Genomic DNA, 27992 nt, shown 5'->3' with positions numbered 1-27992 from the left:
CATTATATTAACAAAGCCCATCTCAGAAAACAAAATAATGCAGATGAAACATCTTTCTGCTTAAAGAAAATATGACACAAACTCAAAACAAAGGAGGCAGAACAGTGTGCTTGTATTTTATTCACATATATTACATGTTGCATTAAATGTCCAAGTCATACTTTCTGGCCAAAATCAGAAAGTTTGATTCTGCACATACAGTAATGTACTGTATTCTCTCTTCAATCACACATGAGAACACACACAAGAGCTTTCGATCACAATTTACACTCAACTATTTGCTTGCGGTCATTTACAAAGTGGGTACTGCAAACGTGATGATGAAGTGAAACTTAGTAAACATAAAAGCAGCGTGCATCATTTCTGCAAGTTTTGTTTTTTTGTCTTTACTTCAAGTGTCAACTTAAACCAAACCCTTGAAAACGGCGGCCCGGCCTCTGACGCCAGTGATACGAGCGCTTACTTTATCCTCACTCCGATCAAAACATCTCACAGGCACGACTGGATGAACTTAACGCTCTGCTCCAGAAAACAAAATTTCTTTAAAACGAATGTATTAGCTAAGACACTTAAACAAAGCGGCTCAAAAGATGTCATGCACAGTGTGAAGCGGATACTCGAGGAAAAAAAATAAGTCCAAGTGTAACGTTGGAATGCACCTACAAATCACTGCCAGATGACAAATGCGTCTGAGATAGTCGTCACAGTCACTAAACTGTAGTCACAACTCCACAGTTATAGGCCTCGAGAAAACCTTTCAGATTTTAACATTTCTTTAAAGCAACTTCATTTCCATTTGATGGCATGAACAGAGAACCAGGGAAGGACTCTCGATTGCTGAAAGCTTCAGCAAACTCATTTGTTTTTGGGCTGCAGACCTTCATAGAGTTTCCCGTGTTGACTTGTGAGCATGTCTTCTCCACAGAGCCACGAAAAAGCAGAGCTCAAGAAGGACGTGGTTAACTTCAGTGAGTGTAATAAAGTGACCCCACGCGTCCTCTGACATGAAAGAGAGTGTGAGCCGACGTTCCTAGCGATCCATGCGAGACCTCAATGCACAACCTTCACAAAAGTTAAAATTACTCAAACAATGAGCAGCAGCATTTATTTAAATATCTAAAACTTATTTTCAACAGCAAAAAAACCAACAAAATTCCTGAGGATGGATTGCAACGAGACCCATAAAAGGAGCCTTTTTGCTCTTTTGCAAAAAAAACTCTATAGTGTGTTGATGTCATGTAGTAGTAATGCATCTGCACCCGTCAGGAGCTTGAAACTCATACCAGAACCATGATTAAGAGGGATATGCTTTATCATCATAAATGGTGCATTATTGCAGGGATAATCAGCGATAGACATGTCATACATATTTATATATACCCAAATAAATACGAAAATCTTCTACAGGCTAGTCCAAACCAATTAAATCTCCAGGAAAGGTTGTGCTGTTTTTTTTTAATTGTGTCCAAACTGTGTGTGTGCGTGCGTGCGTGTGTGTGTGTGTGTGCATGTGCCTGTGTGGAAGGGGAGGTTCTGGCAAAAACTACATGATAAAATAATCACACGCACACGTTTTATCCTTGGGGCTCGTGATTGTACATCAAACTTTACACAAACTGAGGTCATGGCACAGATACCTAAAGTTGAAGTTTTTGTCAAACATGTCAAACACACCGGCCAAAAACTGCACAAATTGCAAAGGGTTTTCTTCTCTGTGACAGGCTGCAGTTTTAAAGTGGGCTTTGGAGGATTTTTTAGAGTCCGTTATAGTGAGGCCCCCAGCGCTTATTGATGTGGTCAAAGGTGTGTGAAACCCACTGTTGCTCCAACACTCGATATCTCTCTTCACACAAGAAGAGAGGCTTTCCACGGCTGGGGGGAGAAAGGGAAAAAAAAAACAGCCAGGGAAGAAGACAAGCGTGAGATCTGTAGTAACAGGGAAGTTGGAAACAAACAAAAAAAAAACAACAAAAAAAACAAAACAAAAAAAGAAAACTTTTCCTAACAGAGAAGCGGGGTTTTGTTTTTTCACAAGGTTAAATGTAAAAATATGAAGTGGGAGCTTGACTTACCAAATTTAAATCGTTCCGTGAGTACAGTATTTTCACGACCATAAGGTGCACTTAAAAGTCTTAATTTTTTTCCAAAATGGACGGACGCCATATAATGCGGCGCGCCTTGTGTGTGCACTGAGTTCCAAAATCGTTAAATGTTGTTGTGTGACTTTGATGATGAACGCGCCGCTTGACTGACTGGGAGCATTTCCTGCCAACACGCTGCTTATATAGAGGAAAAGCGAACTTGACTGAGGACAGCATGCGGACGTTAAAGGGAGAAGGGTCCGCGTGAAGGAGGACGCTAAAGGCACGCCCCCAGTAGGTATTTAGTGCCGGTATGTACATTGTACAAAACAACATCGGTTTGGCTAAGGACCCCCGAAAATGGCACCTACGAAGAGACACGCTTACGAAGCACAGTTTAAACTGCAAGCTATCAGTTACGCGGTGGCACATGGGAATCGAGCAGCTGCGAGAGAATTTAAGATCAACGAATCCATGGTTCGCAAGACTTAAGAGTTTAATTTGTTCTGTGACCATGGAGGAAGCAGGAAAACGAGCTTCGCCAAGTCAAGAAGACAAAGCTGAGTTTCCGCGGAAACAAAGCGAGATGGCCGAGTTGGTCTTCCAACTCGGGCAATGGATTAATGAGGAGAGAAGAGCCGGCATCATTGCTGAACTGCCCCCCCGAGACTGACTCCGACAATGACGAGAGGGAACCCGGCATGTTTGATAGTTCATCATTTCGGATACAGAAGATGAGGACTTTGATGGATTTGTGGATGAGGATTGATCAAAAAATAACGTGAGTACATTGTTAAATACTTCAATAAAGTACAACCAAACTCAGTTTTGCTCCCGCTGCCTTTTTAAGAACATACGCTAACATGCATGCTAGCATATGTTTTAGCGTGCATGCATGCTACCGTATGTTTTACCACGCCTGCGCCTAATAATACGGTGCGCCTTATGTATGTGTTAAATGCAGAAATAGACCCGTAACTGAGACTGTGCCTTTTAATATGGTGCGCCTTATGGTCGCACGTGGTGGTAAGTTTGAAACTCAATTTACACACATCAAATCTATTTTTCCCATTGGAATGAACTGAAATGCCATTAAACAGCTTCTGCCTGCCAAAAACAATTGTTTGCTATGTATTTTTAATATAAATAGAACTGTATTGTATAAAATGTAGCAACTATGGTAGTGTGTATTTAGGGCACCACAGTAAAATAGTCAGAGCCTTCATTTCATTATGTACTCTAAGGCTTTTACAGCTGTGCGTGTGGGCTGTACCGTAAATCGCGGTCCTCCTCCCCGTGGGTATCAAGGTAAACAGAACCCCAGAGACAGAAGCGATGTCCACGGATGATGATGATGACTGAAGCGTTAATCAGTAGAAAAATGCCAGTAGCAGCGCCACAGTGTTGGGAGTGCTACACATGACAAGATGCAATAAGTGAATGTCGTCAGTTTGGCTGTAATACCATTTTTAATAGGATAACGACCGCACAACTTACCAAAACACATTCACTGATACCCTGCTGCTTGCAGCAAACCCCCTTGAGACAGACAAAGGCGCCACAGACAAGGCAGAGCGCGGGGTCCTTTGGCACCTTTTTACAAACAGTGCAGGCCTTCCTGTGGTAGTACTGGAAGATGATATTGTAGTTGTCAGGCAGCTGGAGGAGGCGGGGCAGTGCCCACTGAGGATCCTGGACAAGCAAGGTCTTCACACAAGACAAATGAGAGGGAAGAGAGAAACATTTAGGCAGCTCCATATTTTGTCCTGGAGTTTTTTTCTACTTCCCTCACTGTCAGACCTCATCTCAGTCAAGTCTCAGTCAAATTTCAAAAGTAAATCACATACTCCATACCATTATTTAACTTCATTACATTGAAAGAGAAACTATTATGTTATAAAATAAACAACAGTAAAGTGAAGACCCGTTTATCGGTGGGAATATGTTCCAGAACCACCCACAAATTAATGAAAATCTGCGATAGAGACCATAAATTTTTTTTTAAAAAACATGTCTACTGTTTTACCCCTCCAACATGCTTTAAACAAATTTAAACTTGTTACAAGATTTTGTAGATGTATTGAAACAAATAGCAAGCATATGTCGAGAAAATACTGTACATATTGTAGTGTCTATGTACATGCATGTGCCTTTAAGACGCAGGGTCTGGTGGGGTGTCATGTGACGAGGGTCTGCGTAAGTGTCTGGGCGTGAGCTGTGGCCAACAGCAGCTTCTGCATGAGTGCGCTTAATGTCTTACTGTTTTTCAATACAGGGATTGTTAAAGAGAAATTAAATTTTGTTACATGTATATGTACATAGTTATGTTTTTTCTTCTTTTTAATTCTTGGTTGAGATGGACATTCACTTACTGTACACACTGAGAGAAATCACCCACTTACCAGCGATTGCTCTGCCTGCACCTGAGAGAGCCCTTTGACCTCAGCACACCACTGTGTGACCAAGTCGAAGGCACTGAGCGCCCACTCCAGACACGAGGCACTGTCCACAGGATTTGAAACCACGGAGGTTGCAGGTACGAGCCCCAAACACACTGCCAAGGACGAGAACTCTTCCTGCTCCTGAGAATGTAAACAGGATTTAAGAGTCACAACCAAGTATTACAAAAAAATTACATCACCGAGAAAATTTCCCTTATGTACAGCGGCATACCTTGATTTAAGAGTTGAATCCGCTTTGTGACCAAGCTCATGTTCAATTTACTTGTATATTAAATTAATTTTCCCTATTGAAAATCATTAAAATGCAATTAACCGTTCCAGCCAGCAGAAAACCACCAACTTTGTTTTGTAATGTGTTTTTAATAAATAGCATCTTGAAAATAGCACTATATTGTGTAAAAACATAACATAAATAAATACATGTTTTTATAATGTGTGATTACCTGTACTGTGCGTACTGTAGTATTTGTGTTGGATGTGTGCCTTTAAGGGGCATGGCCTAATGAGTAACATCAGGAGCTGGAATCGGGTTGCATGAGTTGTGGCCTAAAGCAGCTCCTTGTGAGTGTTCTCATTTTGTACAGGTGTGTGTTTGACTGTCCTGTTCAATCGACGGCTGAATGTGCATCGGCGACCGTGGCTCTTCTTGTCCACATGCAAGGTCTTAACTATAGTACCTTAATTTGCACTTGGTTTTTTTGTTTTTAGTCCACTTCACTCAAGCGGTGGCATAGCTGAGGCTTGCTCCTAACTTATTATTTGGCTTGTATATCTTGTTCAGTGGACTAATAAGACACCATCATGTTTGGCCTATTGCATGTCTGTCTGTCTCTCCTTTCACACACACAACACAACAGTCTCATAGAGATTATAGCTAGGTAAAACCAACCCAAGATCTGAGTTTAGACAGAATCGTGGCACTGAGGACTACGCACCAAGCAGCCAGTGAGGTTGTCCCCATAGAGATGATGCTGCAGAAGGCAGGAGAGTCGAAGGAAGGGCAGGCAGTACTGCTGGAGGCTGAACTCAACAGATTGTGGGGACCACACACTGGAGCTCAGCTGGAGAGGGGACGAACAGCAACAGTTGATCAATAACCAGCCAACAGCTGGTGATAATAGCATGATAAATATCATCTAGCAAGATATTAGTTGAAGCACTGTCTTTGTGTAAGCTCTAATTTATAGTTTGGGGAAACTGACAAGAGCAAAAGAAAAAAAGGAGGCTACATAAGAAAGTGTTTAGTAACTCACCATTATATCTTCCATATTCACTGCATAGACACTGTTGCTCTTGGACAACTCACTGATAACGTGACCAAGCAGTGCTTCAAACGACGTCTCTGCATTTGCACGTTCCTATAAAAGTGAAAACAAAAACATCCATAAAAGGATAACGGGAAATGAAAATAAGAAATGTGATGTTGTTCCCCTCGTTCCAGGTATAACACCTTCCACTCGTTTTTGGGAGACTTAGTTTTAAGTCTGCCTGTGGGAATTGTGATACATTCAACAAGAAGTCGTTTGGAAGGTCAGAGGTTACTGATGATTTGACAATCACATTTCCAGCTCATGCAAAAAGCTGTCCGATGGATTTGATGCGGTCCGGGCTCATGAAGTTCTTCTACACCCAACTCAACCGAGCAAGCCTTTATGGCCCTTGCTTTGTGCACTTGGACATGGTCATAGTGGAACAGAAGCAAACTTTCCAAACTTTTCCTTCAAAGTTGGAAGCATAGAATTGTGCCAATTAAGGGGTACAGGCCCTGTGATTGACTAATTACCTACTTAATTGAAAAAGTGCATCACAATACTTTGTTTGAGTATTAAAGTGACAAGTTAAATCTCATTCTTGTTGTACGTTTCTTCATTTTATCTCACTGAAGTGGCAAAAGACCTCTTCTAATGGATAACTGGATCTATTTCAAGAACACAAACATTTTACACACCTCTTTGAGTGTTTTCAAGGTGCTTAAAGCAAATATTTGTTGGCTTACTCTAGTCTAGTTTAAGCCATTATGGCTACATATCATCTTTTAGTATTTATGAAAAATTCCTGAAGGGAAAATGAATGTTGTCAAGGGATATTTAAAATAATATACAGTTGTACTATAAAAGTTATCCGCCAATGTTTTCGATTTGATGTGCTCCTAATTATTAATACTGACTCTTCCAATCACACTGGCATCAAATCTGATTTTATCAACACATTTCTCCTGCTTGGAAGAAATGATCAATACTCTTAATCTGCTCTACTAAATAGGAGCTAACACAAACAAACCCCATCTTTGACGTCACTCTCTCGACTGATTGATTGAATGAAAATAAAGACAAAAATCTATAGGAAAACACTGACTTGAAAGTAACGACAGACTATATCATGAACTAAAACATGATAATGGTGGTGGTAGCTGTGATTGGGCACTGTCCTCGATTTATTACTTAAATGACTCCAAGAGGTGAGTCATCATATTGTGACAGACGTGGACAGTGCATCCTCACATCCACTAAGAAAATAAATTTTTAAGTACACCATGCACATCTAATGAGGTCTAATACAACAGTTGTGTAGTATCACTTTAACTGTGTATTTTTTTTTTGCATTGCATGAATAATATAAAAGTACATGTAGCTAAATTAGGTACCCAAGTAATAACAATAATAATAATAATAAAAACTTACCTCTCTGTATAATTTAGTGCAGTACTTGTTAAGGTGTCAATAAAAACAGAATATTATTTCTAGGTGTACCTGATAAAGTGTCAAGGATATATGAAGTCAGTAGGTGTTTGAAAGAATAATGTATACTGTAATCAGAAACAGTATATATACAACAGACAGACAATACCTCTCCCCACAACAGGACTAAATGCACGTTTCAAAATAAAAATCACGTTGCTATGTGGGTGGGTTGTATAAAAGAAGCGCTGCCAGCATTCATCACACGGAAGGCAGAAGAATATAAAACAGCAGTCTTATCGTATCTGCTGTCCGTTGCCAAAGATTTATAGAAACCAACCACCAGAATCTGAGCCTTCTTAAAACCACATTATCAACATTTACATTGCTTCGGAATCCGAAAAGCGGCACATTGTCTGCATCATATTCTTGATGGTGTAGTAGAAAGATTCTGAATGGCCATTATTAGATATAAAAAACCTGCCATAGGTGAGGGGTTCAGTGATTTGTCTTTTGACATTGAAGCCACCGGCTCACTAATTCTAATTTAATTGGGTGAAGACAAATAGCCAATTAATACAACACTCTCCAGCGGTCACACCGTTCAAGATAATGAAGATCGATACTGTCGCCTGTGGAAGCTACGTAAATGAAATGGGAAAGGGCATCATTCGTCTCAATACAAAGTGATAAACAATGACTTACAGAGATTGAAAGGTGGTTACTGAGACCGCACAGAGTGCACAAAAACAAAGGGATTATCACCGTTTTATGCTAGCATGTGTATGACGGCCCTACCTTTTTTATTGCCCCAGATGAGTTCCAGGCCTGCCTTTCTTCTGGCCTCAGCTTGGTGGAGAGTGCAGCCAGAGCCTGGATGAACTGAAGGTTGTAGAGCATCTTCACCACACAGGTAAAGTGTTCTACAGGGGAGTGGTGGCCAGAGTAAAAAAAACACAAGGAGACACAACGCACATAAAAAAATAGCTGTTTAAACCACTTGTTCCTGAAATAAACTAAAAGTAACACATATAAATAACACTTATAATAAAAATGATCAAAGAAGAGATTGTGACCCCATTATTATGATTTTTGGTTGCTGATTAGCTCATTGCGCTGTAATCCATGTGCAACACATTAATTTGGTCTGCCAGTCAATCAACTGCTGATCATTAGACTTTCCTTTCTTTATTTTTCAATTACTAGATGGATGCTGCATGCTCAAGCTGTGATTTTACAGATGAACCCTGATTTGAATAATTGTAACATTCCAATGCATCTACAATTTCTATCTGCAAAAAGTCCTGCTTGTCCTTGAAAGCAGTCAATCAAATTGAGGTGGTAATGAAATGAGTCATTAAACATGACTGCAGCTAGTCAGAGAGCTCTTTAGGTGGTCGATAGAGGAGATACTGCGACAAGCTTGAGAAGAAGGACACGCCAAGGAGTTGCAGAATCAGACATGTAGGAATGAAGGTTGTACCCGTCCGTGTCTGGTTTTTGGATTAAGTGGCTTTTCAGGGGACAAAATGTGACTGGAGAAAAAATGATCAGTCTCATTCTCAGTCACAGCTGTATTCAAAGGTGATGTTTCCCAGAACTCACATCACAGATTTGGTGCAGCAATGTGCACCTCTTACACTCTGAATCTCACCTTGCTTGCATGTATGTGATCTGGTTCTTTGTGTGATATGCAACACGAAATACACAGCACAGTGTAAATTGAATTCCCCCTTGAGGGATTACAAAGAGTATAATAAATAAAACATTTTTTTTAAATGTTGGCATGAGCGCATCTTCCCAATCACTTGGACATGATCTGCATTGTGATGATGCAGGAACTGTACCTTTTCGCAGGGGCTGTGGCATGGTCAGCACAAAGATAATCAACAGGGATGGGACATCTCTAAACAGCATAGGTACTTCGGGTCTTTCGTCATCAAAACTACTGAAAAACAAATTAGATATTATAATTGATCACATGCATTGTCATGTTTATCAGTTTAAAAGCTGTGAGAGCTGAGGTCTGTGCTTCAATATTTTTTCTCGACCAAAACATGTCATCAAATGAAAGTGTTTGCTTAATGCATCCCTAGTTATAGCTTTGTTATGTGCCATTTCCAATTAACTGTCTTCTTTCTGTTGACAATTAAACTCTGCACTCTCGAGTGGCCTCAGGAGTTTTGAATGAGAGGGATTTCACTTAATGTATAATACCCCCATTACCAAAGCACTCAGCGGTTAACACCACAGTGCATAGTGCATTGACTGAAAGCTTTTATGGATAGAGCTCTCAACCCTGCTAAGACCACATTCTTCTTTTAATTCATTCCTCTCCTAGTGATCAAATAAAAAAGGGTGAAATGCATCTATGTAAAACATCTCTTTCTCTGTTCTATTTAGTGAGACTCGTTCATCTTGACTGCCTCAGGTTGTCAAGACAGCTTGCTCCCGAAACCTCAAAGTATTTTTAAACAGCAAATGGCTCCTGTGAGAATACAAGCACGCCTGTGAGCACTTTTAGCAGTGTAAAGTGTGTAAAGTGTAAAAGCACCAGCGGGAGGAGCAGCTCTCCTTACTGTTTAGTGCAGCAACATCTTTTGAAAATATGATAATGAATAGTAGCACACCTGTGACTGAAGAGAGAATAATAGCTAGATAGTGCCTTGTGTATTTCAGCTGAGTGCATTACAGAGCTCGGTGCACAATTGAGGTATGAAGTGCTGCGCTGGTGGCGAACACGCAGCACAGTAGTTCTCGGTACAGTGAATTAGACTGGGTCGTTTTGCTCTCTGTGGAGTGCCCGGTAATTTGCCAGATGTAGCAATTATCGGTAGCTATGGAAACCGTGCATGGTCCATCTTTTGTATTTTACTCCTCTTTGTGTAACAGAAAATCTGTTGGGGGCAGGAGTGCTGGTGTTTAAAGTAAGGTTCTTTGATTGCTTGATTATCCCCCGACGTGATGTTGTCAGAGCTATTTAGAAAGGAACATTGCTCACTCTGGCTCTCTGCTTTGTGTAAGTTGAGTCAGCTTCATCCAGGGGTTGTAGGCTGAATCAATGCTGTATAGACGCATGTGCATGGCCAACACATGAAACAGCTGATCTGAGGTAGAGAAAGAAACCAACAGCGTTATTTTACAAAATGTTTCTAAATGGACATCTGTTCAGCTGGTGGTTTGGCTCAGCTCCAACTAACTCAGATGAATTTATGAAGCTTGAAATTATTTGAGAACAACCGTTTCCTGTGACACTAATGTAAGCTTAAGGGAAACAAACATTTCCAATAGGAGAAAGGGAGAGCTTAATTTGCCATTGTGTGAAGCAAGTAAAATGAACCAAGAATTAAAAAAAATAAAAAATTCAATTCAAACACAGTTTGAAAATAATTCCATTATTCAGAGTTTTCAGAAATTCGGCAGATGCCTAACCCATGCCTATGGTCGACACACAGAAAACCACCCACTTATGGTACATTATATATTTTAAATGTGTTTCACAGGAACATATGCGACTAGAATGCAGAAAGTGCTCTGCAATAAGACTTTTGTAAAGCCACGATACTTGGAGCAACAGTGCCCCCAACAGGTGCATTTGGGGAAAGCTAAAGGAAGTACATAACGTTTATTTTTTTCCTCATCTCATGTCAAGAATTTAATCGAGTCAAAATAGGAGCATTGCTTTACGTTGGATAAAATCAAACACTCATCATTCTCCATATTATAAAAATTAAGAATACAACAGTATAGAATCATGTCAAGTGAGCTGTCAAAATGAGTTCGTTTCAATAGAGAGAAATAAAACTAGATCACACACTTTTGGTGTTTATAACATGATGATTGTAAAGGGCAAACATTTACAGGGTTAAGTCATAAAATGGAAAATGTCAAAAGTAAGCAAAACTTCTTTATAATGTTGCATCATCGGCCATGTTCGCTTTCACTCGTGACACTGCTGATGCAATTAGGAGTTACTGGAGGTTCACTATCTTGTTAGGTGTTACTGGAGGTTCAGTATTCAACAGGACAGAGCAACCCAAAATCAAATATGCAATTTTCAGAAATTTCTGCAAACTGTTAAAATGATATGTAATTTTATACATTGGATACAGGGTTCACGTACACTGTTGGAGCATACCAGCCATTTACCTGCAAATCAATTCAATCATGAAGACTGAACTCTAATGCATACCAATTGAGTAAATTTGTCTATGGGCATGGCAGCATGGTTACTGTAGCTCAGAAAGCTCCACTATGAACCTCATTTCAGCCACTCAGGGATGACATGCCATTGGTCTGCAGCAGCCTCAACTTTGACAGGTTAATTTGAAAACTAAAAATAGTGTGTGAAGCAACCCTTCATCTGCCTGCATCACCTGCACCATCCATCTATCTGCAAGTACATTCACAACTGATTGATATTTAAGTCATTGTATGTTTGTAGTGATGGCCATGCTTTTGCGGATTCAGTCAAGATCACTTTTACATTCTCCGTTATATGCCCTTGTCAACCATGGCACCTGGGCCGTCAACTAGGATAGCATCTACCTTTTGTTTCCTTTTGTCTTTTTATGGCTCAGGAGTGACACAGATGGATGAGTTGTATCTCACAATCTGAGAATTTGTTAGGGGACAGAGCCCAGTAGGCAAACGTAGAGCCATATTTAACACTGTTATTGTCGTGGATTTTTTTTTTGCGTTTGTTATGTGATTGTCATTAGTGGAAAATAAGCATGTGCAATCTCGACGCAACATAGCTTTAGATGACCTAAGGTGTTTTTGTTTTTTTTGACGTTACATTATTTTTATTATTTGCATTATTTCGATAGTTAAAGTTATTGAAATAAAATCTAGAAGAGCTGCATCAGCTTAAAGATGATTTATTACTCTCACAAATAGTAACAATAACCAACAACAAAAACAATGTACACAATGGTTGCGCCAAGGATTATTCTCTGAGGTTCTCTTTTATACCCGTTTAAGGCACCCAGGAAGATAGTCGTGTCTGACTGTCATCCTCTGATTTAATCAAACAATAAAATATACCCCCAACCACAAACACACTCAACAGTCTCAGTCTATTAAACAAGTCACATGTCAAACTTACAAATAGATACAATTTCCATCTTATTTTTGTATTTAAATGAGGGCTTCACATGTAAAATTTTGTCATACATGTAACTCTTGTCCAACAGGGTAAACACTTACTGAGACATGAGCGCTTTGCAGTGGCACTTGCACCCCCGCAACACAGGTTGCCTCCTCGGTGCACAAGTTCTAATTCCAAGTTGGTTCTGCATCGGCACAGTCAGATGATATACAATTATTATTTATTTAATTATCTCTCACACACACACACACACACGCACACCACACACACACACCCTTCCAAGAAGCAGGTTGTATAAATTACATCATCGTGGATAAGCAGACAACTATGTACCCACTTGCTCTAGTATAGGGCAGCCTTTCATCACAAACACAAATTACAGACACATAGCAAGAGAACACAGACTTGAACAGGGTTTGAGAATTTGACCAAACCTATACCATTGCGTAATAAATTCAACAGGTAGTAGTAACTTTGGGCATTGCATTACTTCATATTTTCCACTTTGTAATTCATTGTATTTAAAAGGGAAATGGCTTTTTATTTGCAATGCATTTTTGGCATGGAAAATGCTGCCAAGTCATGTTATTTAATACATCCATCCATCTATCCATTTTCTACCGCTCATCCGAGGTCATGTCGCGGGGGCAGTAGCTTTAGCAGGGACACCCACCCAGACTTCCCTCCCCGGTTTTTGACTAATACCTGCACAGTCATTGTAGATCTGTGCAAAAGTAATTCACCCCAGCAGTATTAATTCTGATGGACGGTCTTGAATTCAAACTCCACCAACAACTAGGGCTGCACAATTAATCAAATTCTAATCGTGATCAAGATTTTGGCTGCCACAATTAAATTTAGCCCGATCGTCAGCGATTTTTACATTTAAAATGTGGGCTCTGCTGCACATGAAGCACTTCCGCAACCAGTAGCCAGCCAATCAACAGGGGGGCAAACGCATGGTTTAGATTTAATTAAACTCCCTAAATAACAAGCGAGCGCAGAGCACATCCTGTTAGAGAAGCCTCAGTATCATATGGTAGCATTTATTGTCAGTAGTCAGTCACTCTGATTCAGTGAATCGTGATTACAATATTGATCAAAATAATCGTGATTATAATTTTGATCATAATCGTGTAGCCCTATCTGTAACCATACAGGGAAACGCTAAAATCAACCTTTAACAGTACATAGATGCTGAACACTGATAGGCGCTACAAAAATAAAAGTGATCTGTGGATGTCTGCCACAAGCTATTTCTATTGGCCAGCAGGGTGGGGGCCAATCTTGAGTTTCCTGAGAGTGAGGGGGCAAAAAAGCAATTTCAGATAGATAATGCAGCCACAATGAAGCTCCATATGGCTTTTTCTGATAAGAGCACCCCTGTGACAGAGGAATTTTCCACTCCTCAGGCAATTTGCGCTGTTCATTGAACTTCAGAGAGCCAACAGGCACCCATACACATTGTCGTATTTGGGGAGAAGGGCTGAGGGAACCACAGCATGACGTGACAAAAAGGTCCAGGGATTCCACTCCAGGAAGCGTAGACATTTTGAAATAAAACACCGACCAGCCAGAAACACAATGGTCAACAATAAGACAATGTCTCTAACTTGAGCAGCTTGTTGGGCAGACAACAACTGATCAGCCATGGCATTAGTTACACCTGTAAATTATAATTACATTTTTTAAATTTAGACTTTAAAAACATCTTGGATTGATGGACGCAGTACCATTGTACACAAAAAATACAAACATTGTTAAAGCAAATTATCGCTGAGATTGTTATTCAAAACTGATCAAGGTTATCTTTGTAAAGTCGGTAAGTTTTGTTGTCAAAGTGTACCTAATGAAGTGGTCATTGAGTGTACCCATGCCCATTCAGTGTAGGTCACATAAGTCCAGAGAGACTCTTACCTTGCCAAGGAGTACATGAAGAGGAAATCATTATCAGAGGAGCCAGGGTTTTTGCCATAATCCATGTACTTTTTCTGGGTGGTGTTCTTAATGTCTTTGATAACCGACTCCATCTCTTTACTCAAATTGGACTCCGTCTGAGAAAGTAAAATTAATCGTCTTTCATACACAGCCTACACTAACTGCTTGATGTCAACCCCACACAGTCACTACTTACTGGGAAAAGGCCTAAGTTGTCCTGAAGAGCTTCCACTTCTTTTATTAGCACACTGGTCTTCTTGTTTGTGGAAGCCTGCCATGCACCGGCCTCTGAGCTGCGTCCAGGTCGACAGGGAAGGACACTGTTGGCAAACTGTCGACATAGCGGGCAAGTAAATTCACCCTTGTCAACAGAGAATCCCTGGAGGACCTGGTCATTCTAAAAATGAAAAAAATACAGTAAATAATCAAATCAAAGGTCAATAACTTGATAAATGATGCTATTTACAAATTGATTAATGATGCCAATTACAAATAGACAATCACTGATTCACTTTCCGTCAATCAGCTTAACAACAATTCGACATATCGTCAAGCATTTTCACTTAACCCTCAGAGACTCCATGTATGACTTGTGGCAATCTATATGCAAAGTGTGTCCGCAGGTCTGCACGTAGACACCCCCGTCCCAACCTATTGACACAGACTGCAGACAGGAGCTCTGCAGCATTGACAGGAGAAAGATCGCATCAATATGTCAACCCTGTGGACAATGTTTTTTTTTTTGTTAATTTCAAAGAAATAAACCAATAAACTCATGCATAGTCTAAATTCAGCTGCTGATTCATTAAAAGAAATCAAAATGCCTAATAGCATTCCAAGTGCTTTTAACACATTCCTCCTGTGTAGAGCCAATGCTGTTTTTCTGAGTCACCCACATCCTGGAAGAACCGCTGTAAGAGGGTAAGCCGGACGTCATGAGCCACTGCACACGTGTCAGCAGAGTAAATGTGCTCTTCGTCACTGGTCGGGAGATTTTTTGCCTCTGTGTTCTTGCAGCGATGTCCAAGCACTGAAAGACATTTTCCAAGGGCCTACTTATTAGACAATAAAAACAACTAGACAATAAAACATTTTTATACCATTACTGTTACCATTTATATATTGGTCATACTATTTATATTTTAACTTTTCAACATAAATGCTTTAGACACGTTTATCATGAATTAACTTTATAAATGAACCAATACCGGTACATACGGTAATTTTGGGCCATCTTTTATCCAATTATTACTTTTTTAACATCATCCCATTTATAATGTTCAAGCAACTGAACTTCGTGACACATTTTTGAAAATTATTAGCAAAACACTATTAGTAAATAAGTCTTACTATTTCTATTAGGGTCCATCTCTCTCTCTCTCTCTATATATATATAGCTTTTTGTGTTGGTGCAGTAATTTAATTATATGCATGTCATTTATTGTAAATTGTAAGTTTCAATTCATTCGTCAATATCGTGAGACTACATTTTTGTAACGTGTAAATAATAGCAGTATTAGCTTGGCTTTACATGATCAGGATTTTTGGGCCCGATCACCAATAAAAAAACGATAAGTGATCACCGATCTGATCACAAGATGGAGCAATGTGTCTATTTAAATGACTTTTACCGTATATACGTGTGTACTGTATACTGAGTATCTCCAAAAATATTCTCTAGGCAGGTTATGTATTGTAATCAGTCAGGTCAAACCAACATTACAACATGACAGAAATAGTGGGTGCTAACTTACTGTAATTAAATTATTTTATTGTAATTAAATTACTTCACACACACCAGAACTTTAGAGCATGATTCAACAGAACGCCGGCATGTTTACCTACAACTGTTAGTGCTTGCACTAGCTTGCTAGGCTACATAACATTTTGTTGGCTGCTTGTGAGCCGTATCGTATTAAACATACGTGACCATACCTCAAGCAATCCTTGAACAAACGTCTTCATTGTTGTTGTTGTGGCCGTGGCAATGAGTGTATCCGGTCGCGTTTGATTTGACAAAGCCCAGTGATCGTAAATGACATCAAAAGACATGCGACAAGGCTAAACATAAACTAGCTTTTGGATGCAAATATATTGTATCCGACGGCGATGCGTAGTAAATGTTTTTTGCGGCGCCGATCAATGACGTCATTGATCAGATCGGTGAATTATGACATTAAAGCCAATGAGCATAAAATGCTAATTATCAGCTGATACTGATCAAGCCAATCAGATCGGTGTAAAGTCTAGTAGTACCGTGTGCTCTATATTAATTTTTCCATACAGTGAGTCAGGTTATGTTATAGTAGTTAGAATAACAATTAATATAATTAATATTTTACTTAACGTTAAACAAGGTTAAACAATGAAAATCACTGTTTTTAAACTTGTGTTTTGAAAAAAATATACCTGAGGAGGCCTGGAGGAGAACAACTAGGCCAGTAGGTCTGTCCTCTGTTGAGGGTCCACTCTGTCCACAGATCACACAGTCATAAAGCACTTCTGACTCCATCATCTCAGATGCACCCAGGTCCATTGCTGCCTCTGTTTCTGGTGATTCTGGCACAGAGGAAATAATTCAAAGAACTTTACTGTATGCAAACAAAACCTTCCCTATAGACACTACAGAGGAGGTACATACATAATGACGGATTTGAGTTATTGCAAAAAGTAAGAAAATACAATCAATAGTGATGTTTGACAAACTCTCAGCTGCAAACAATTCATTATAGATATAATTACGCAATCTAATGAGACGTTTTACGGCAATTAAAAAAACATATACCTCTATAAAGCCATATCTTATGATACAGCTCTAGTATTGGATCTCGATGCGTGTGATGTGTACCTTATATTTACCTTTCTGCACTGACTGGATGTCCCATCGAATCAAATCAAATTATAAAATTATTCAGTTAATTATACACATATTTTACCTAACCGGACATTCAATTATTTAAGTGAGTATAAATGTTAAGAACTGTGTTTACCAGTAAATATTGAGCTAAAATGTCACCTTGTGGTGATTTATGACTCTTCGGGAGAATGGGCACTTAAAAAAGGTCACAGTGGCAGATTTGGCCTCAGGCAGCCTGGGTACTTGTGCACACACACTGAAGGTGAAATGGAACAGAAACACACATTGTGTTTTCAGCATCAAGGCTGCGTACGTCGAGTGTACAAGTGTGTTTGTGCAATATATTGGATGTCTCTATCCTGAGCTTGTTTAGAGTGCTTGTGTAGTTAATGGAATTATTAAACATATACGGTTCAGTAGTGTGGTGTGTCTTGTACAGCAACTGAATCTTGGCATCATCTGTCTGAATGATAGGAATCCAAAAAAGGTCAACATAGGGGAACCTCTGAAGCCGCTCCAGACATTAAGTGGAAAAGGCACTAAGTAACACAGAATTGAAAATACTGCTAGTAGCAAAATAAAAATGAACAACAAAAATAAGATGAGAATCTTGGCGCCTCGATTTGATTGCCTTTTTCAATGGCCAGGTCCATCGCCTTCAAATTGAACGTTGCATTATGTCGCGTTTTTGGCATTCTGGAGTACGCTTGAGCATAGCAGATCTGAAAACTAATCAGAATGCTTCAATGTGTGCAGATCTGATTTAAAAAACTCAAAATTAATAAAATTCATGAAGAGTAAACACAAACAGGAAAAAAATTGGTTAAATAACCTTCCTTGTTGTTTAAGTCGCAGCAGACAAGCTGGGCAGCAAGTGGGGGGCGGGATAAAAAAAAATAAATAAAATAAATTAAAAAAATACAAAAACTTGCAGCTTGTAGTCCAAACTTTAAAGAGCATGCAATAAATACTAATGGGTCAGTCACAAATAATGCCATTCGTAATTTGGGCTTTGTGATTAAATAATTAAAGATAAATAATAATAAAACTTGGTTTATGCAAAAATGACACCCACTTTGACTTTGTATTAACTACATCTGTGCAATTTCAATGTTATGCTGGTGCATGAATGCAAGCGCAGCACAGTGGGCTTCGAGAGAAAAAAAAATAATAATTTAAAAAAAAAAAATAAGTCGCAGCTCAGCAGGAAGTGTGTACACAGAGGTCTCAGTATTCCCTGTCTGGTCAGAGCAGTCGCTCTTCATTCACTAACCACACTATGTCACAGGGGCCCCTAAGAATCCAGCCCACTATTAGCACAAAGATCCCCTGTACTCTCCACCAGCAGCCTCCCACTAGAGAACTAACAGGCCAGCGGTCACTACAAGTTCACCTCGCATCACCTTGCATTAAAACAGCTCTAGAGGCCTCCAGGTGGCCATTCTAAAGTAATAATGTGTTGACTACTTTATTAAAGGTCTTGTACACATCATTCATTTAAAAATAAATAAATAAATAAATCAGTTCTGTAAGAATACTACATTAAAGCTGCTGCTCATAAACAGAAAGAACTGCAAGTCGCTTCCTTCTTAGCGAGATGCAGATACACATCTATTAAACAAATACATAAAAACTATGAATAAACTATTTAATCCCACTAAACTACTTGTATTCTTCAATACTATTTATGACAATCTCAGCACAAGCTTTTTTTTAAAACACATTCCAAATGGAACATGCATTTCACTAGTTAAGAGGTTTTGAAAAAAAATTGTTAGCGACCTTGTCAAGTTGTCTGTTTTTTTTTTATATATATATTATGATTACAGTAGGCGTACATTTTCTACATGCTAGCATATGAACTGCAGTAAACGAGAGATCCAGTTGATGGCAGAGGTGGTTATATGTGTAAGTGTTATGTTCCACAGCTACAACGTGCTGAAAATAGGTTAACTGGCCTTCTCCTTACCAACATCCATAGCCGTTTCCATGAAACTCTTCTGTCTGGAGGCAAATTCAGCGAGCAGCTTCTGTTGCCTCTCTCGAGCCCTCTGGCGCCTAAAAATAAGAGCATGGAAGGAAATATAATTTAATCTACTGCTCCTATGCTCAAAATTACTCAACTATTTACGGTAACTTCAAAACCACATAAAGAGTATGTTTCTCAAGCATTAAAGGGACACTTTGAGGACACGGATTTCAAAGTTGGAAAGCTGATAATCAAACCAATATGATGGATTGCACTCCACACTGCAGACTCAAACGTTGACTAAGACCTTAATTTGGAAATTTATAAAAACAGTGACAGCTCAATCACTTTCACTGATGGCCAAGACTGGGGCATGAAGGGGTTCTTATTTCCCTTTGGGATTATTGCAATGCTACCTGGTGGTTGTTGTGGGGGAAAAAAACTGTAAACTGTGTTAAATACAGAGTACAATATACATTTTACTTTGTATTTTTTACTCTTTGAATGAAGAAAATCCCTTGAAAAAAAAATGGTTTGGGGATTTTGCATAATGCGTTTTCAGTGTTGACATAGGCAAAGATAATGCATATATTTCACAGTGCCAACGTATCAAGTATGCATGGCTTGAAGAAACTGGATTATTATTACATTTATTAATGACCCTGTCTTTTTTTCCCTTCACAGTACATAACTGTACTGCAATGATAATTTAAGATCTTGATTATAGTCTCAAGTAGTCCTCCCCTTTGGGTGGATCAAAATAAAGCCAGATAATGTGCAGTGTTCAATAAATACCAAATCACATTAATGAAAATAAGTATGTGACGGTACCGCTCTTCTTTATCCATGGCTTTTTTGTCTGTTGGACTGTTCTTCTTTGGTGGCACAGGAGGATACACCTTTCCGCAAATGTCCTGGATGCTACGCTTGATTTGGCAGCTCCGCGTGGCTGCCTTAGTGAGGATACGTTCGATGGCTGTAATGCCATCTCCGTGAGCGTGACGGCTTGTGTCCATATTATCTAGCCAGGATTCCGACAGGGAGTTCTGCTTGGATGACAGCTTCTGGTGCAGCTTGACGAGGAGGGACAACATGCTCTCTCTTATCTCCAGGATCTCCGTCACCAGCTGCGGGGGCGTACCTGGCGGCACCCAGCGCGTTGACGAACTCTTGGGCCTGACAACCAGACTAGCCTCTGAACTGCTGCGGTTGATTATCTCCTGGAACTTCCTTCTGCGTTCTGCAACAAGGCTGAACACCTGGGCTTCACGCAGGTTCTGAGATGAGACAATGATTTTCTTTTTTAATGAATTGAAATTGTGAAACGTTCAACTTCAACACTCCATTTTTTAACTTTGGCAAAAATCTTATTAGGTCGTGCACATATACCTAATGTTGTGGTATTTAGTAGGTGTCCCGATCCAATATTTGACCGATATCAGCAAAACAAAAAAAAAAAGTGTATCTGTTTATATCGGACTGGATCTAAAATCTCCGATGTAAGCACTCTTATACAAGCAGTCCATTCCATGCACCGCTCTAGCACTTCTAACCAGCAGCTTTAGAACCACGGCATACAAAGCCCACATGATCGCAACAGGTTGCTAAGGTGCTAACAAAGTAGCAAGCAGTAAGATTGACTGTTCCTTGCATTGAAGCAATCATTGAATCATTGAAGTTCACTGTAAAACTAAACGCCCATAAAAGAATTACACCTATTGTATGTTTAAATACATTAGACTTTGTTTTCACTCACAAAAAACGCCAGCTCAAAGCTAACAACCACTATTGATGAGTTCATGAAAATTAGCATTGAACTACCAGCACTTATCTCTTTTAAAATATTGGTGCGCAAACGCTCTATAAACGCATACAAACAGACAATATAAAAATACTCTCAAACATATATTCTTCAAAATCTTCTTCAAAACGAGTTATATTAATATTCGATCGTGACTTTCTTTTTCTACTTTCTTTGTTATCGTGAGTCTTATCTCATTGCGTTTACCACACTGCTCCTCAGAGGTCAAGCTGTACATAGCAGCAACACCTCTCCCAACTGGGCACTTACAAACAGGGGCAGTACAAGCACCTCGACCCTCACTAATTATTCGTAACTGCCATGACATTGTCGATGGGCAGACGCAAAGTGGAACATTAAGCTGTGGTCTGACGGGTTTTGGAAGTAATGAACGGCGTGTCCTCCGGACCAAAGAGGAAAAGGACCATCCGGATTATTATTAGTTCAAAGTTCAATAGCCAGCACCTGTGATTGTATGGGACTGTGTTAGTGCACATGCCATGGATAACTGGCACATCTCTGAAGGCACCATTAATGCTGAAAGGTACATACAGTTTTTGGAGAAACATATGCTGCCATCCAAGCAACATCATTTTCCATCGACGTCCCTGCCTTTTTTAGCAAGACATTGCCAAGCCACAATCTCCATGTATTACAACAGTGTGGCTTCGTAGTAAAACAGTGCTAGTACTAGAATGGCTTCCCAGCAGTCCAGACCGGTCTTCCACTGAAAATGTGTGGCGCATTATGAAGCCCAAAATGCGACAACGGAGACCACAGACTGTTGTGCAACATACGTTGTACATCAAGTAAGCATGGGAAATAATTCCATCTACAAAACTTCAACACTTAAGTGTCCTCAGTTCCCAAACAGCTCGGGAAAGTGATATAACAGTGGTAAACATGGACCTGTCCCAGCATTTTTGGAATGTGTTGTAGGCATCTAATTCAAAATGAGTTAATATTTAAATATTCACTTACAAAATATCAGTTTATATACCTTGTCTTTGTAGTGTATTCAATTGAACATAGGTTAAAAAGTATTTGCAAGTCATTGTATTCCGTTTTACAGATGTACCAACTTCATTGGAATTGGGGTTTCTATATTTGTTATTTTTATTGGTTTTACTGAGGTTATTTTTCAGGATTTTCTCATTTAATCTATATTTATTTTATGTAATTGTAATATATTCTTATGGTGAAAGTTCAACTTTACGTAACCCATTAGTTAACAATAAATGGGTTAGTTCATATATATATATACGCGGGGCACACATCAACCGAGATCCTTGCTACAGTTGCTGATTATTGTTCTCTGTTTGAGTAATATCACTTGATTTAAGTAAAAGTATTTAGGATCCATGCTGACATGGTATCGGATCACTTTCAGTATTGGCCAATACTCAAGGCGGCAATATCGGTATCATACTGGAACTGAAAAGGTTGTATTGGTCCATCCTTCGTATTTGGTCAAATGTGCTATGATAAAACGCTGTATGGACCTACAGCATAAGATACAAAATTAAACCATATCACATACAGATAATTAGCTGCACATCACCAAATATACGAGGAGCGTAAACACTACTTCTTATTCCACCGGCACCTGGTTGCATTGCTAAATCACCATCTTTCAGCCTGACAACAATAATAAATCAGTGGACTTAGATGGATTGGAAGGATGCTTCATTACCATAGTCAAATAGGTACAATGCCCATAAAAGTCAAATTAAATGTCTGTTACAAAAAAAACCCTGCCAAAGTGTTTTTATCGCCCTTGCTGATAGTGCTACAGACAGAGCCATTACCCAAGGACTCATCCAGAAGAACACACCCCATCTGAAGGATTGCCATGATCTGACCTGACAAAAAGACCTGCGCCGCACCGCTAAATAAACATACATCATATTCTCCAGAAACGGCAACATCAATCATACTGACATGCAGTTAAAAAGCGTTTACCCAAACCTGCATTACACACATAATTAGTTTTAGCAGTTGAGAGGCAGGGGAACTGCTGAAGCGTGGCGTCATATACAAACCACAGCTCACCCAGGGAGACCTACTTTAAAATGTGCAAGACAAACAAATGCCAGAAAGTCTTTTTAAAATCAGCAAACGGGTACAAACAGCTACCTCTCTCCAATTGGCTGAAAGACGCCTGTGTGAGTTCTGTGGGGTCAGGATAGCACAATGAATAACAACATTAATGATGATACGGAGAGCCCAACCTACCTTTAAAGTAGATTGTGGTGACACCGCTCTCTTTTTTTAAGATAATTGTGGTAAGGATATGAGACAGTCAATGTACTTCCATCAAGTTCAGCCTTTTACCTGGCCATAGGATGAAGCTTCTGAGCTGGTGCTGGGCGGAGCTTCACGCTTCACTTCGGGTGCCGTCTCAGGAACTCTCACTCTCACAAAGTTGATGACATGGTGTAGATTTGAGATGAGGTTGGTGCCAGGGAACCAACTGTCATGACAGTGCTCCTCAATGCAAGGCTCCTGAAAACATGGAGTAAGTGCTGTGTGGATCACATTGACATGACATGCTATTGGCACGAGAATGACATCAATGCTTGAATGCCAATAAAATCTGTTGATCATGGATGACTCAAGGAAGTAGTGTGTAATAGGCAATTTAGGCCTTCCACTACATTGGTAGCACTAGAGACTAGCTGTGTACACAATTAATAAAGGCCCTACTTGTTTGCCGCCTTAACAGGCAGAAGTGAGCTGTCGTTAAGACCATTTCAAACTAAAAACGTTTATACCTGAGCGGAGACTGTTTTTAGTCAGTGGAGCGCTGAACATGTTTGGACAGTATGTCATTTGTTTCTACAAGAATCAGTAGGCTGGACACTAACTTAAAGTTAGTTACAGTTAGCTTGTGAATTTGAATGAGAGGAGAGTTAGACATCAGTTACAAGGAGTTGCAATTGTAATCATAAGTATTCTTGGAAGTAGAACTTTACAGTGGAAGAACACACTTTCCTTTGTATTGTGTTTCATAGGAAATTCAATAAAAAGTCAATCGATTATTGCTTTATTGCTATTAATTTTTCATTCATTCAGCCATTTTTTTATCCTGTTCAGGGTCACAGCAAGGGTTGGACCATACGCACACGATTGGCCATTGGCCATCTTTAATTTTCCAGATAATCAATTAATGAGGTATCATTAAAAATCCCTACTGTTATTACTCTCTCTCCTCATATCTTACCTCATCTTCTTTGCTGTCTTGAACCTGGTTGTCCAAGCCCAGCTCAATGAGGTAAAGCACCATGCACAGCACATGTTCAGACATATTCTGATGATCCATCCATATCTAAAACAAAAATAAATGAAAATGAAGGTATATCCTAAGCTTATTTCAATATGGTGTGATAAAACATTTTCAGTGTGCGTCATGCTTTGTGACGACCCTGGGGTATGCACCGTGCTATTTGCTGTTTTGTGTTACATCTTCTGCACTGTCATTCTCGATTTGTGACAACATAAGAGAACCAGACAATAGCCACTCCACATTTAAAGCACTAATAATGTTTTAAAAAATAAATAGAAAATAAGATTGATACAGATGAGAGGTACAACGCTATGTTATACAGACTCATTGTTAAACTGCTCACCTTGTAAAGGAGAGTGAATATCACAATGTGCAGGGTCTTGCAGTGCAATAGTTTGATTAGACCATTATAGCACGGGTGCAGGGGAGTCCTCTCCTTGTATGGAGGCCATGGGTTACCAGTGTGAATGCCAGACTGCTTTAAACTGGGTGTCATAAATCCCCCAGAGGAAAAGAAGGAGAGCACAGCACAAAAGGACAGTTATTGATATGGCCTTAATGACATGTAAACTTTCAGGCATCAGAAGGTTGAAAATATATGGTGGGAAACATGACAAAAATACTTATCGATAATGTGTATCGTAGTTAAATATTGTTTTAACCTGTTATATTTTCAAGACTTGCCATCTTGTGAATGTGATCATTTAAGTCGCCATTTATAACTACCTATATTCCATTTATAAGTACCTATATGCATACCAATACATGTTCTGAAACTGTGTATGAGTCATCAAAAGTGTCAAGCCAGTTTTGAATTTAAACTACAATGTTGACAATCCAGTAGACGTCAGCAAATCTTCAGAAAGAACAATCTGAGAGATGAGAATACAATTTCGCCCTTGACAACTCTGTGTGCAAATATTTGCTGGAAGATTTCAACTTTGCACAAGCAGCAGCAATAACTATAAGACTGGAATGGGGTTTCAGACTGAAAGCCATTATATTTTAATTAATGTAATATGATATAATTTGATTTATGTTCTTGATTTTGAAATGTTGATCAAAGGGTGTGTACATTGTAGGCTAACGACCCATCAACATTTTGCAGAACTGTAAAGAAATCACAGAAAAACAACATTTGTGTTGCATTAAATCATGTCTGGGTAAATGTTAAAATTGCTTTTCATTGCTCAGAAGAGTCACAGGGTATCCCACTCTTTTAATATGACTCGATACATCAGAACCAGCCAGCAGTTCCATGTGGCGCATTAAAAACCTCAAAAAGGTGACGACAGTGTTAAAAACAATTAACCATCAGTGATCCATCTGTACTTTCAATTACATGTACTCCCAAAGGAGAACCATTATACAAAGGTTATCTTGCCCGCTACCATTGCAAACACTGCACTACTTGACTTACCATTAAGTAGTAATGGTATTGCCATTCATTCCAATATCATGAGGAAGGTGAACCGTAAGGATTCTTCTTCACAGCAACTGACACATTTGTCTCAGGACCACAAACAAACGAGGGAGATTTCCCCAATTCTATTACAATTTAGCCTGAAATATTGATTATTCTCGACAGCTATTTAATTGGAAGAAACTCTAGCGCCCAATAGACCTGACCTTTCTTATCATGTCCCTTCATCAACAGATGAGATAGGTGATCAGACAACACTGAATAGAGCATGACATGTTTGTTTTGCCAAGGAAGACTTAACATGAATAAAAAGTGCACTAATGTCAGTCTAAATATATATTAAACAAAAAAAGTTATACAATTTATTTGAGGAAATGTAGGTCACAACTTACAATGCTGAATATCGGTCCATTGCGGACTGTACATCACGTCGATAGACTGTTCTGAGAACAACCATGATGGGGTCAAACTCATTCTCCCACACCTCCGCTGTTAGACAAAAGGATGAGATCTGCTTTGTAACAGCTGCTTCCAAGTGACATTACTGTATTTCCCTTAAACCTACTTCCGCTTCTGAAAGTGGTTTAAGCCTGCCCCCAAGTGGTCAGAAGAGGAACAATAAAACTCAGGGGCTGAATGGTCATTTACTGTATGCATCACTGTTTGCCAACATTTGAGTAAAAAATGTCTGCGGGTCAAAATGTCTGACCATCCTAGCATGCATAAAGGACTTTAAAATAAATGATGAAACACAGAGCCGTGATAAATTGTGTCCAGTGCATTCAGGCTCTTCGTGGAAGCATGCATATATAAAACAGCACCATTGTCCAATACTGAATACTTGAATAACTGTGTTTTGCAGGTTGCTTAAATTGGATCGCTCTTTCATTAGGCCCAAGTGGCCTTTATATTAATGTTGTCACTGTATTTGTAATGAGTACTGGTGGTATTTTAACCTATTGAGTTACAGAAAGTGCAAAGTCTAACAAGGTGGTCAGGAAATGTTTCATCTGTCTTAATAACAAATCATGAATGCAATGTTAATTTCCTTTGATACATAATCCAGGTTTGTATAAATTCATTATTTGACAACACTATGACTTCCTAAATTTACTTTACTAATGGTCAACATTACAGTACATCCTACCTTTGGGCGTGTACATGCCCTGCTGCATGGAACCACCTGGCTCAAACACTGGTGCTTTGAAATCTGCCACAGCAGAGAGCATCTCCTCAAAACTACAGCTCCCCGGTACAATGCCACTCTTTGGGTTGGGATTCTCAGGAATCTTAAGAGAGAACTCTTAAGGAACAAGTTGGTCACAGACTAAAGGATACAAGTTTCATGTGGTGTCCCTTGAATTTATTGAAAGGATACAAGGTCTAACAGCGAGCTGTGGGTGCGATCGTTCATACACAACTGTGAGACCATCTCAGCCCGAAGAATCTCATCATCTGTCATCCCTGATGGCGAGAGTGAGGAGCAGAACGTGTGCAGCTTTTACTGAAGGATTGCTTTTTGGGGTGGATTCATGAAAACTAGATAGTTAAACATAACACGACTGAGATAAGTTCACGGCAGAATTCATGAGGCCATGTTACGATTATCTCTGCTTTCTCTTTAATTGCTTTTTTTTTATTGATAGTTGACTGAATTTTCATTGTCAACAGTGGAGATTTTTTGTTTTATATTTTCTGAAGGTGAAGGGATACTTTCACTCTCTCTCTCTCTTTCTATGCTATTCATATTGAGCTCATATTGAGTAGATTATGCCATTGTGGATGTCTACATGCATGTAGCTCAACTTCAGATAATGGATGTTGTTCACCGTAAGGCATGGGTGTCAAACTCTAGGCACTGGAGCCAGATCCTGCCCACCACATCAGTTTAAGTGGCCCGCCAAAGAAAATCATGTACATCTACTTCATGTTTCTAGCTAAAACCGGAACCGAAATTGCAAATTCTCTTCACTTTTAATAAGGTTGAGATATTAGCAACCCCCTTATGAAATAAATTGAACAATTGTTAAACTATTTTCCTTTGATTTCAAATCTAATTAATAAATCAGTGTGTATATGTAAATGAGGCAATTTTTCATTTACAACACCCCACTGGGGTAAACCATAACTACATTGAGACCAGTGACAAAAATGAGTTCGACACCCTTGCTTAAGCTCATCGAGACAGAATTAAGAACACCTTTGCTGGTTCCAGCCAAGTAGTATACTCCATTTTGCCTAAAATGCTATAAGGCCCAACTACAAATAATCATTACAACAATCAAAATTCTTCATGATCAATTCTTTAATATATTGATTATTATGCCCATCCTTAATTAAAATGTGTATTATATTTTGCAGCTGCCAGATTTTGGCATGGCATTCAA

At 39.3% G+C, this 27992-nt stretch overlaps 1 protein-coding gene across 3 annotated transcripts in view; it reads right to left on the bottom strand.

Moving 5' to 3' along the window:
* Positions 1-102: 102 nt before the first annotated feature.
* The window catches only part of ubr3 (ubiquitin protein ligase E3 component n-recognin 3), a 35656-nt gene continuing 7766 nt past the window's right edge, over positions 103-27992 (bottom strand). The window contains exons 17-40 of one of the 3 annotated variants that reach the window (XM_061792037.1): positions 26984-27069; positions 26753-26894; positions 25998-26094; positions 24526-24667; positions 24120-24224; positions 23231-23401; positions 23033-23068; positions 19927-20372; positions 19096-19184; positions 16679-16828; positions 15166-15299; positions 14838-14948; positions 14466-14666; positions 14249-14385; positions 12430-12515; positions 10223-10328; positions 9069-9166; positions 8020-8144; positions 5797-5901; positions 5479-5604; positions 4484-4663; positions 3579-3788; positions 3355-3494; positions 103-1872 (exon numbers count right to left, since the gene is read on the bottom strand). In XM_061792037.1, coding sequence (XP_061648021.1) covers positions 1755-1872; positions 3355-3494; positions 3579-3788; positions 4484-4663; positions 5479-5604; positions 5797-5901; positions 8020-8144; positions 9069-9166; positions 10223-10328; positions 12430-12515; positions 14249-14385; positions 14466-14666; positions 14838-14948; positions 15166-15299; positions 16679-16828; positions 19096-19184; positions 19927-20372; positions 23033-23068; positions 23231-23401; positions 24120-24224; positions 24526-24667; positions 25998-26094; positions 26753-26894; positions 26984-27069 — 3341 coding nt within the window. In that variant the 3' untranslated portion in view covers positions 103-1754. Of the gene's footprint in view, positions 1873-3354; positions 3495-3578; positions 3789-4483; positions 4664-5478; positions 5605-5796; positions 5902-8019; positions 8145-9068; positions 9170-10222; positions 10329-12429; positions 12516-14248; positions 14386-14465; positions 14667-14837; positions 14949-15165; positions 15300-16678; positions 16829-19095; positions 19185-19926; positions 20373-23032; positions 23069-23230; positions 23402-24119; positions 24225-24525; positions 24668-25997; positions 26095-26752; positions 26895-26983; positions 27070-27992 lie in introns of all 3 variants that reach the window. The other 2 variants (XM_061792036.1, XM_061792038.1) reach the window with 2 other exon arrangements.

Source organism: Phyllopteryx taeniolatus, chromosome 12 (assembly GCF_024500385.1).
Source record: "Phyllopteryx taeniolatus isolate TA_2022b chromosome 12, UOR_Ptae_1.2, whole genome shotgun sequence".
Classification (NCBI taxonomy): domain Eukaryota; kingdom Metazoa; phylum Chordata; class Actinopteri; order Syngnathiformes; family Syngnathidae; genus Phyllopteryx; species Phyllopteryx taeniolatus.
The sequence above is the reverse complement of the archived record's forward strand: the minus strand, read 5'-3'. Positions and strand labels throughout refer to the sequence as shown.